Source organism: Hemibagrus wyckioides, linkage group LG01 (genome assembly GCF_019097595.1).
Source record: "Hemibagrus wyckioides isolate EC202008001 linkage group LG01, SWU_Hwy_1.0, whole genome shotgun sequence".
In the NCBI taxonomy this organism is placed as follows: domain Eukaryota; kingdom Metazoa; phylum Chordata; class Actinopteri; order Siluriformes; family Bagridae; genus Hemibagrus; species Hemibagrus wyckioides.
In genome coordinates, this window is record NC_080710.1 from 19112190 (window position 1) to 19124488 (window position 12299).

The 12299-nt window shown below is 37.4% G+C and overlaps 1 protein-coding gene across 2 annotated transcripts; it reads left to right on the top strand.

Moving 5' to 3' along the window:
- Positions 1–781: 781 nt before the first annotated feature.
- ctps1b (CTP synthase 1b) lies at positions 782–9788 on the top strand. 2 transcript variants are annotated; one of them, XM_058396906.1, is made up of 18 exons: positions 782–938; positions 1880–2059; positions 2151–2321; positions 3395–3495; positions 3567–3704; positions 3876–3959; positions 4285–4365; positions 5094–5245; positions 5347–5479; positions 5664–5752; positions 6289–6383; positions 7202–7264; positions 7356–7399; positions 7637–7733; positions 7864–7919; positions 8339–8435; positions 8509–8653; positions 8877–9788. In XM_058396906.1, the coding sequence occupies exons 2-18, from the start codon at positions 1894–1896 to the stop codon at positions 8974–8976; spliced, it is 1812 nt and encodes a 603-aa protein (XP_058252889.1). In that variant the 5' UTR covers positions 782–938; positions 1880–1893; the 3' UTR covers positions 8977–9788. The 2 variants fall into 2 exon arrangements, with proteins under 2 accessions (XP_058252889.1, XP_058252899.1); XM_058396916.1 differs by having other exon boundaries at positions 3588–3704.
- Positions 9789–12299: the final 2511 nt, after the last annotated feature.

Here is a 12299-nt window from a genome sequence, read left to right on the forward strand (position 1 = left end):
TATCTATCTATCTATCTATCTATCTATCTATCTATCTATCTATCTATCTATCTATCTATCTATCTATCTATTATTATTATTATTATTATTATTATTATTATTATTATTATTATTATTGTTGTTGTTGTTGTTGTTGTTGTTGTTGTTATTACTGTATATATGTGTAGTTACAATGTGTAGTACAACCTGTAACTAACGTATATAATAACAATCTTTAAGCAAGCTGAACATTATGGGAACATTCCCTGTAAATCAGTAGAAAAAAATAGCGCTGACCCTGTTAACCAAAATAGAAAGTTCCCAGTACAATATGAAACCACAGGAGAACCAAATGCTAAGGTTAATCAAGTGTTTGTTGTGTTTTCTGTTATTAGATTTCATTAAAATGGTTGAAAAGATATGTTTATGTTTACAAAACCTACATCAAAATAAATTGTACGAAAAAGCCAAAAATGTACTGAATTTAATTTTTGTTTGTCTTGAATACGTTTTTAAATAAAAATGCATGAATATTTTATTTATTTATTTATTTATTTATTTATTTATTTATTTATTTATTTATTTATTAGTTAATAAAATAATAAAATATAATTAATAATAATTATAATTATACAATATTATAAATAATATAATTATAATATAAAAAATAAAATGATAATAAAAACCCCTCATGGATCTATTAGACTGTATTGTGTGTACACACATTCCGCAGCAAGCAGGGGTTGGACTTCAGACGTCAAAGGCTAGACCGGAAGTTCATTTAGACTGCTGATCTTTAAACACTGTGAATAGGCATTACCCGGTATCAACAGTCTAACACTCTCGGTAGAGATTTGTGTATGCATGGATGCCTTTCTTCAGGTTACAGTGCACGTGCTGCTGGCCTATATCACCTTGCAGTAGTGAATGAGAATGGTCTGCTGGGAAAGTGGCGCACGGTAAGTGGTGCACAGGAACTTCGCATACATATATTTTTAATATATATTTGCTCAAGTATAAGGTAAGTTAATACCAAAGCCTGTGGTATTCTGCCATTTTGTTCTATATAATGCAGTTTATTAGTGCTGCAGTGTTATGCAATCAGCGACCGATCGACTGACAGCGCAGTGCTTATAGCTGCGCGTGCAGAAATGTCTCCGAGCAAGGAGTTAATGCGGGGTTCCCATATTTAAAGATAATGCCTGTTTTAACGTGCTGCAGAAGATAGACATGGGAATGTCTCTTGTGCGTTGTGTTATGACGTTATGTTGTGTTATGTCGTGTTATGATGTGTTGTGTTATGTCGTGTTAAGGTGTTATGATGTGTTATGCAGTGTTATGGTGTTATGATGTGTTATGTCGTCTTATGATGTGTTATGTCTTGTTATGTCCTGTTATGATGTGTTGTGTTTATAGCTTATACACAAAACAAACAAATTGCTTCTGATGTATTTATTAAAAATAAACCTAGATACAGAAATATTAGAGGTTGGCATGTTTGTTTTGATTTCCACCTCTGCTCTGTGTGTGTGGGGTTTGCTTCCCCCCCCATACTTTATGGGTTTCCTCCAGGTTCTCTGGTTTCTTCCCCAAGTCCAAAGACATGATTTGTAGGCTGACTGGTATCTCTGAACTGTCTTTAGTGAATAGGTGTGTGTGTGTGTGCGCACATTTGTATGATTGTGCCCTGTGATGGTTTGACATCCTGTCCATCATGTTCCCCTGCCTTGTGCCCTGAGACCCCTGTGACTGACTGCAAGTTCTTCTCAACCATTTGAAGGATGAGTGCTAGAGAAAATGATGAATGGATGGATGTTGTGCTGCACCACCGTTTATCATTACATATACAGAAGAAGCTGTACAAGTCATATGTGAAATCAACTGCTTTCTTTCTGTCCAGGTTTTGCCTGAAATATGAAGTACATTTTGGTCACTGGTGGTGTTATATCTGGAATTGGTAAAGGGATTATTGCCAGCAGTGTGGGAACAATCCTCAAATCCTGCGGTCTTCACGTCACCGCCATCAAAATCGATCCTTACATTAATATCGACGCAGGCACCTTCTCTCCCTATGAACATGGTGGGTTAACGTGCACGCACGAGTGTTGCTTTACTTTCTTTACTGCCTTCAGCATCTCACACACATACCGTGTTATTTTAATGTATTTCAGGTGAAGTGTTTGTGCTGGATGATGGTGGTGAAGTCGATCTGGATTTGGGAAACTATGAACGCTTTCTGGATATCCGGCTAACCAAAGACAACAACCTGACTACAGGGAAGATTTACCAGTCTGTTATAACGAAAGAGAGGAGAGGAGATTATCTTGGCAAAACTGTGCAAGGTGTGTCTCATGAACAGATCACAGATCTCATGCTATGTTAGTCTTTCCAGTGTAGCGACATTAATTCAAAGTGACAGCATGGAATAATTGCATGTTTTGTTTAAACCGAGCTTGTTTTTACTTGTCTTTATAGATGAAGAGCATTCTGCTCAATGAGGTTCTGTGCTGAAGTTCATTTATGCAGTACATACTTTACATCCAGTACATAATTTTATTTGTTCCTTGACAAGGAACAAATAAAACATGATCAGGCATGCCTTTATAGAAACGACAGCAGCTGATTGTTTTCCAGTAGCAGCACCTCCCAAAGCGTTTTATTCCCCTTTATGCCTTATACAACAGCAATTTGCCAACAATTACACTTTTCATACTTTTTAGTATGTTGTTGTTGCACAAATCTTTTTTGGAATGTCACTGAGACAACAGAGTTCTTATCACTTACTTTATTACAGCTCTTACCAGTCTGAGCAGCTTCTCACTTGAAATGAATAAGAAAAGAAGGAAAAAAAAAAAATGCAAATTGCCTGTTCCTTACAAAGTGAAACGTGCAAAGCCATCCATCCTGGAAAACTGGAAAACTTACTAACCGTCACATGGAGCTGTCAGTTGCGAATCTATTTATACATGTGTAATAAATGTCTTCTTACAGAAAGCGTCACCGTATTCATTTAATAACTTTTTAGTAAATAGACATATTTCTAAATAAATAACAACAAATTTGTTAGTATAGAAATGATACAGTATAGTTGGGATAATCCTTTTGGTGGATGTAATATTAAAAATTACAGCATGGCTTTGATTCCTTGTGCATTATAGGAGTAAAATAAATATTGCTGATGATTTGTAATGTTGCTGGTGATTAAGCCACAGCACAGGTTTCACATTGTTGTTTTCAGCAATATTTAAATAAATGCAAATAAATAAACAATCAAAAGATTTAGAGTTAGAGATGTCTGTGCTGAGTTCAGAGAGGGTAATGCAGCTCACATGCAGTGGTGTACACGAGTATAAATGTTCAAAAAGGAAACATTTTTTCTGTAAATGTGGTCTGTGATCTGTGCTGTTTCTCCCAGTGGTACCACACATCACCGATGCCATTCAGGAATGGGTTATGCGGCAAGCCAAAGTTTCAGTGGATGATGATGGGGTCGAGCCACAAGTCTGTGTCATAGAGGTACAACGCTTTCGGCAGTGTTGACGAAATTCATACTGCCAGGCTACCCGCATGCTGTTTACCTTAAACAGATATTTGTTTGTGTGTCACAGTTAGGAGGCACCGTGGGAGACATTGAGAGCATGCCTTTCATAGAAGCCTTCAGGCAGTTCCAGTTTAAAGTGAAACTTGAGAACTTCTGCAACATTCACGTCAGTCTTGTTCCTCAGGTAGAACACATTTATTTACCTCAGATAGAGCATTTATTTAACCTGTCATGCTTTACAGCATTTACACTCACCGTGTTTTGCTCACTGATGTTTGAAGGAAAGTGACGTGGCTTTAGTAATAATAATGATAATAATAATAATAATAATAGTAATAGTTTTGTCTGTTCTCAGCCCAGTACTACAGGAGAGCAGAAGACGAAACCTACTCAAAACAGCGTGCGAGAGCTCCGTGGTCTGGGCCTGTCACCTGATCTGGTCAGGCAAATTTCCTCTCTTCTTGAGTTATGAACAAACCCTGCATTTGCATATATTAATATGCAAGCAGTTGTTTTATAATTCTTTATATGCTGAGAATTAAGGAAGACATTCTATGTACAAAAATCATATAAATTCATATACAACAGAACTAGCTGGGATAAGGGATCAAACAAACCCTGTCTCAATAATCACACATAACAGGACAATTTCCACTTGGAATATTATGTACTTGATTGAATATAAAACTAGAGCTACATTTTTGCCACTGTCCAAACTGGGATTGCTAACTTTCTCCTTTTCGTATATGCTTCTATTTCTTTAGATCGTTTGTCGTTGTTCTACACCTCTGGACACTGCAGTGAAAGAGAAGATTTCAATGTTTTGTCATGTAGAGCCAGAGCAGGTACCTACACATGGCCAACTGTGAGCTACAATTGAGAAATATTGCTGATGAGATCACTTTTTCTATTTTATTGACTCACATCTGCTCAGAAAGCGATAAACACCCCTAATCTATCCTCTATGCTATATCTGTCTTTACTTGCTGCTAGCGGACATTTTTAAATGACCTCACTTGCACATATTTCTCTTGCTGCTCGCTGCTACTGGACATTTAAAAAAAATTACCGCACATCTTTCACACCAATGTTTGCACAGAACTTGCTTTTATCTGCACTACCTACTCACAGTCAATGCTGTGCCTTATAGACAATGCTATTGTGTAGCATAGATTTTTAACTTATATGGGCCGATACTTTAATCTGTACAGTCTTGAGTATAATGTCTGTTATAGATTAACTGCTGAGTATTAGTTTGGGTGGGGGAGGAGGGGTACTGTGTTGTGATAATCTTGCCTTTCTGTATGTTGCTACTGGATGCTTGAATTTCATGCGGGATCAATAAATATCTATCTATCTATCTATCTATCTATCTATCTATCTATCTATCTATCTATCTATCTATCTATCTATCCATCCATCCATCCATCCATCCATCCATCCATCCATCCATCCATCCATCCATCCATCCATCCATCCATCCATCCATCCATCCATCCATCCATCCATCCATCCATCTCTCTATCTATCCGTCTGTCTCTCTGTCTACCCACCTACTTTATTTTATTTTCAGGTCATCTGCATACAAGACGTGTCCTCTGTCTATAGAGTTCCGCTGCTCATGGAGGATCAGGGAATGATGGATTTTTTTTGCAGACGGCTGAACTTACCCGTTGTGACTAAACCCCACAGGATGCTCACCAAGTGGAAAGAAATGTCAGATAGGTCAGGCTCTCAGTTTCTCCTTCACTTTATTCTCCAAAATCACAAAAATGCTTCTGGAAATTTCTAAAAAATTTGCTGTTGGATTGGTATGTTTTTAACAGAACTGACCGCCTTTTGGAAAGCACATCGATCGCTTTAGTTGGAAAGTACACCAAATTTTCAGATTCCTATGCATCAGTGATTAAAGCCCTGGAGCATTCTGCCCTTGCAATCAACTACAAGCTGGAGCTGAAAGTAAGGCTTGATTAATGGCTTCAATTATGAGTCATTTATGCTCGTCAAGTGCTGTTATGGAGATTTCATTTGATTATCCAGCTTACTCACTCATGTGTCCCTGAGTAGGTATCTATATACGTATCTATGTATTTTTTTTGCTTTTTTAGTTCCAGTACATGTCAGAAATGTTCCACTTTTTCAGTTCATAGATTCTGCAGATCTGGAGCAAAGCACAGAGGAGGAAGACCCTGTGAAGTATCATGAGGCCTGGCAGAAGCTGTGTAGTGCTGAGTGAGCCCAGTGTCACCTAACACCTGGCTATAACACACTCCTGTCACTGTATAAGATTAATGGTTTGAGGTACAGCCCTAGCTGTGGCACAGGGGCATCCAAATTTATCCAGAAAGGGTTGGGGGACAGGTTTTCAGTACAAACCAACAGAAGCTGCACCTGAAAGTCTACTGACAGTTCTCTTTGCAGATAAGCGTAGACACCCTTGCAGTAGAAAGTATAAAGTTATAAATTAAGTTAGAATACAGAGTGATTGAGAAAAGTGCTTACTGTACTGTAAAAGATATTTCACAGATGAATTATTTGCCACTGCACTTGTCACATCTGTTACTTTTTTACTGCTTTTTATGTTTTGAACAGCAACATCATTCATAATCCACTGCCGGTAAAGCATAAAATAGTTCTAGATAATTGTTTGCACTCCTCTTTCAGAAAAATGTCATCTTTTATTATGTGCTTCAGTGCAGTTAACTGGCCTAATTATAGACAGTTTAACTTTGTCAGATTCTAACATTGCTCTTTATTTCCTCTTCCAGTGGTGTGTTGGTACCAGGAGGCTTTGGAGTACGAGGCACTGAGGGAAAGATTCATGCTATTAACTGGGCAAGAAAACAGAAAAAGCCCTTTTTAGGTAAAAAGACAGGTGTTAAGATTGCTTTATTTTAGCTATTTATACCAGGGGTGTCCAAGCTTATCCATGAAGGGCCTGTGTGGGTGGAGGTTTTCATACAAATCATGCAGGAGCCACACCTGATTCCACCTGTTTAATCAGTCAAATTTGGCTTTCAGTAGATTCAGGTGTGGCTTCTGCTTGGTTGGAATGAAAACCTGCACACACATTGCCCCTTTGCACCCCTGGTGTGTACTGTATTATTGTTTTAGTTATTCAGCCACTAGAGGGCGGTGTGCACTGTTGTGGAGTAAGAGTGTCACTAACATTTACTCACCTGTTCACATCAGGTGACATTAAATTTCCCTTAGGTGGAATTAGACTGATATGTGTGGCAGGAGACATACAGTTCTTCTGTAGATCAGTAGATCCACATTTTACTTTTTGGTTAGATAATATATATATATATATATATATATATATATATATATATATATATATATATATATATATATGAAATGGACCTCAGATCATGAACCTGCTCATCCATCCATTTTTAAAACCACTTATCTTACAGAGAGGAGCCTGGAGCCCACCTCACGGGACTTGGCCAACCCATCGCACAGTTCACAATAGCACACTCACTCATACTCATTCACAGCCTATGATAATGTAAGATAGAAGTGACAGGGAGAAAATGCAAGCTTAAGCCCCTGGAGGTGCAAGACAAACATGCTAAACACTAAGCCAACATGTGGACATTTTGAAAATGTGTTTATTCTAATCTATGCATAAAGTACCTACCACCATGTACAATGGTTTTAATATGTGCTTTGCAGGTGTTTGTCTGGGCATGCAGCTCGCCGTGTGTGAATTTGCTCGTAATGTGCTCGGCTGGAAAGGTAAGCTCCATGAAAGATTCGCTGTTAGTGTTTCACACCAGTTTTACTTTATTTTTGTCAGATCTCATATTCACATTGTTTCTTTGTACAGATGCTAACTCCACTGAATTCGATCCCGACACAGAGCATCCTATCGTATGCACATTTAACACATTTTGTGCTGAAATGCCTTTTCAAAAATTTTTGTTTATCATGTACACAGTTATACACAGTATACAACTTGCAGTAAAATGTTTAAAAACACACTGTATAGTTAAAATGAATTGTTATACATTGCTATGGTATTACAATAGGGACTCTAAAACGCTTAGTGTGGTGAATCTGGATACTGACCATGCCTCTTTAAAGAATCCCTCTAACATCTTCATGCAGGTGATTGAAATGCCAGAACATAATCCAGGACAAATGGGTGGCACGATGAGGTTGGGAAAAAGGCGAACTATCTTTAAAAGCACCTCAAGTATTCTTAGTAGGTTACTCTGGATGATTTGGCATGAATTGTTTGAATGCTTTCTTTACAGAGTTTAGATATTAAGATGACTGATGACTGAATAATTTTCACTGATGTTATTGACTAAAATTGCCTTTTGACAATTTAGGAAAATTGTATGGAGATGCTGAATATGTTGATGAACGACACAGACATCGTTTTGAGGTATGGGGAAGTGGGGAAATGAACACTTCATCACAAATTGTAACTTTAGTTACAAAACATCCTGTACATGATTGCTGTTTCTTCAGCTCCCAGTTTTGCAGCAATATTGTGAGTAATGTGCTTGTAATGTTTGCTGTAAAAGTCCATTTTTTAGCCTTGTGACATCTTCTTGATCCAGACATGAGAATGAATTCAATAAGTTCTTCTTTTGTCAAAGGCATTCTTAAAGAATATACATCTGAAAAAATATACATAATATAAATGGAAAATTAGTATGGAAATTTTTGTATTTGAAAGTTTTTAAACACATTTGCTTAAATGTGTTTAATTTGTATGTATGAAGGCTTTAGGCATGCTCTGTACAATGAAGCAAATTATCATTCTTTTACTACATTTGTTCTCTGGCATTTTTTCATCAGGTGAATCCAGAGCTAAAGCAGCACTTGGAGGAAAAAGGCCTCCACTTTGTGGGCCAGGACCAGGAGGGTGAACGAATGGAAATGATCGAACTGGAAGGTTGGTTGAAGGTACAATATTTCATCTCTCTTGAAATATATCAGAATTACAGCTTCCTCTTTTGTCTTGGCAGATCATGCTTACTTTGTAGGAGTGCAGTACCATCCGGAGTTCACCTCTCGCCCCATTAAGCCTTCACCTCCCTACTTTGGCCTGCTTTTAGCAGCTGCAGGAAAACTACAGAGCTACCTGCTCAAAGGGTGCAGACTTTCACCACGGTAAACCCAACCACTGATATCTTGTGTTTCATTCATCCATTCACCTGCTGAGAACATCTTGTGTGTTATACTCACTGCTTTGTCCCATAAAGGTCTTTTGGGAAAACATCCATTAAACATTCGCTTTTAGCAGTCCATTAGGTATAATGAAAAGGAATGAATCTACAGAATGTGTTGATGTTTAAACAATTTTCTGAGAAATATTCTGTCTCTCTTGTCTCAGAGACACGTACAGTGACCACAGTGGCAGTAGTTCTCCAGATTTGGAGGTCTCTGAACTTAAATTCTGTCCAGCCTCACAGAAGGGATCTGCTCACACGTAATGGCCATAAAAGGACACTAAACACTTCTTAAGTTTGTTTTCACCTGAAGACAAACCCTATCATCCTGCCTGAGAACCATGATTCTGCATTTATACTGATTGTATCACTGATCATTTTATATGAGAGTTTAAGAGACCTATATCTTTATAAAGGTTTAAAGATTTAATATTTTAAGTTCTCACTACAGCAGACCACACAATGTATTAAGGAGCTCAATTAAAAAAACATTTAAATGACCATCTTGGGCTCTAAATAAATATTTATATGTGTATACACATGTTTTGCACATGTGGAAAGGTACCGTTAGCCTTTAGTGATGAATAGCATTTTTAGATAAACAATACAAAGGTTTATATTGCCATAATAAACTGGAATTGGTGCTTTAAAGCCTGATACTGTATTGTACCTTTTAGCCCTTTATTTTTTATGTTTTTTTGCTCACTTTTAAAGGACTAGTCTTTATACAAATCAAAATGTTTGCGTAACATCAAAAGCACAATACCTACAAATATATCTGTATGAGGTATCAGTGGAAAGCTTAGAAGCTTGTCAGTATTGTACTGTCAGTGCTCCTTGGTGAAATCAGATCTCTAGAAATCTGTTACTGAGACGTACTAGAGGTTACATCTTTTATTAATATGGAAACTCAGGGGAATTTAATGATGTAAGGAAATGTAGCAGCTATTCGGTTGGTCACTAAACTATTTACAGATCTTAAAACTCATGAACATCATTGTTCACTTTGTTCTTTTAGTGTTCTCTAAACTGGTCATTTATTGGTTGTTGCTACGTTAATAAAGCTATGAAATACAGTATATGTACTGCCTCCTGCTTAATTCGATTCTAATTTATATTTGTAGAGAGCTTATTGCAGTAGACATTGTCACAAAGCAGCTGCAAGGAAATCTACATGCAGATTTAGATCCTTAATGGTAAAATGTCTGATAAGATGTGAAACCTTCGGAGGAACCAGACTCTCATCTGTGTGACACCAGATAGTGGGGATAATTATACTAAAATTTACTATAGTGTAAAGTATAGAAAAATAAGAACAGCCACTCTATATTGTTTATATAGAGTATTGGTTTGAGCACAGTATAGACTTTATGGTTAGAGCAGCAGATCATTGACATAAATCCACAGTATCCATGTGAAAATTCACAGACACCAGGGTGAAATTGGGCCATATGCTGTTTTAGGACATGCACATTGATAAACTAATGTGACTCCTTACCTCAGAATAAAATAGTAAGTAATAAAGGTGTACCAGTGTGCAAAATAAGAACATCTTGCTTACACAAGTTACTAATGATATTATGATTTGTCAATAATAAATAAGCAAAAATGTTTATAACATAATCTCTCTCTCTCTCTCTCTCTCTATATATATATATATATACAGTATTTCACAAAAGTGAGTACACCCCTCACATTTTTGTAAATATTTTATTATATCTTTTCATGTGACAACACTGAAGAAATGACACTGCTACAATGTAAAGTAGTGAGTGTACAGCAAAGTGTGTACAGTAAAGTAGTACTGTATAACAGTGTAAATTTGCTGTCCCCTCAAAATAACTCAACACATAGCCATTAATGTCCAAACCATTGGCAACAAAAGTGAGTACACCCCTAAGTGGAAATGTCCAAATTGGGCCCAATTAGCTATTTACCCTCCCCGGTGTTATGTGACTCGTTAGTGTTACAAGGTCTCAGGTGTGAATGGGGAGCAGGTGTGTTAAATTTGGTGTTATCGCTCTCACACTCTCTCATACTGGTCACTGGAAGTTCAACATGGCACCTCATGGTAAAGAACTCTCTGAGGATCTGAAAAAAAGAATTGTTGCTCTACATAAAGATGGCCTAGGCTATAAGAAGATTGCCAAGACCCTGAAAATAAGCTGCAGCACGGTGGGCAAGACCATACAGCGGTTTTACAGGATGGGTTCCACTCAGAACAGGCCTCTCCAAGGTCGACCAAAGAAGTTGAGTGCATGTGCTCAGCGTCATATCCAGAGGTTGTTTTTGGGAAATAGATGTATGAGTACTGCCAGCATTGCTGCAGAGGTTGAAGGGTTGGGGGGTCAGCCTGTCAGTGCTCAGACCATATGCCGCACACTGCATCAAATTGGTCTGCATGGCTATCATCCCAAAAGGAAGCCTCTACTAAAGATAATGCACAAGAAAGCCCGCATGCAAGACAAGCAGACTAAGGACATGGCCAGAACCATGTCCTGTGGTCCGATAAGACCAAGATAAACTTATTTGGTTCAGATGGTGTCAAGCGTGTGTGGCGGCAACCAGGTGAGGAGTACAAAGACAAGTGTGCCTTGCCTACAGTCAAGCATGGTGGTGGGAGTGTCATGGTCTGGGCCTGCATGAGTGCTGCTGGCACTGGGGAGCTACAGTTCATTGAGGGAACCATGAATGCTAACATGTACTGTGACATACTGAAACAGAGCATGATCCCCTCCCTTCGGAGACTGGACCGCAGGGCAGTATTCCAACATGATAACGACCCCAAACACACCTCCAAGACGACCACTGCCTTGCTAAAGAAGACTGAAGAAGAATGAAGACACTTTGGGCCCAATTAGGACATTTCCACTTAGGGGTGTACTCACTTTTGTTGCCAATGGTTTAGACATTAATGGCTGTGTGTTGAGTTATTTTGAGAGGACAGCAAATTTACACTGTTATACAGGCTTTACACTCACTACTTTACATTGTAGCAGAGTGTCATTTCTTCAGTGTTGTCAAATGAAAAGATATAATAAATATTTACAAAAATGTGAGGGGTGTACTCACTTTTGTGAGATACTGTGTGTGTATATAAATATATATATATATATATATATAGAGAGAGAGAGAGAGAGAGAGAGAGAGAGAGAGAGAGAGAGATTATGTTATAAACATTTTTGCTTATTTATTATTGACAAATCATAATATCATTAGTAACTTGTGTAAGCAAGATGTTCTTATTTTGCACACTGGTACACCTTTATTACTTACTATTTTATTCTGAGGTAAGGAGTCACATTAGTTTATCAATGTGCATGTCCTAAAACAGCATATGGCCCAATTTCACCCTGGTGTCTGTGAATTTTCACATGGATACTGTGGATTTATGTCAATGATCTGCTGCTCTAACCATAAAGTCTATACTGTGCTCAAACCAATACTCTATATAAACAATATAGACAATATACAATATAAACAATATATATATATATATATATATATATATATATATATATATATATATATATATATATATATATATATATATAATATTTCTCCTAAATTCAAAATATAACTATTGT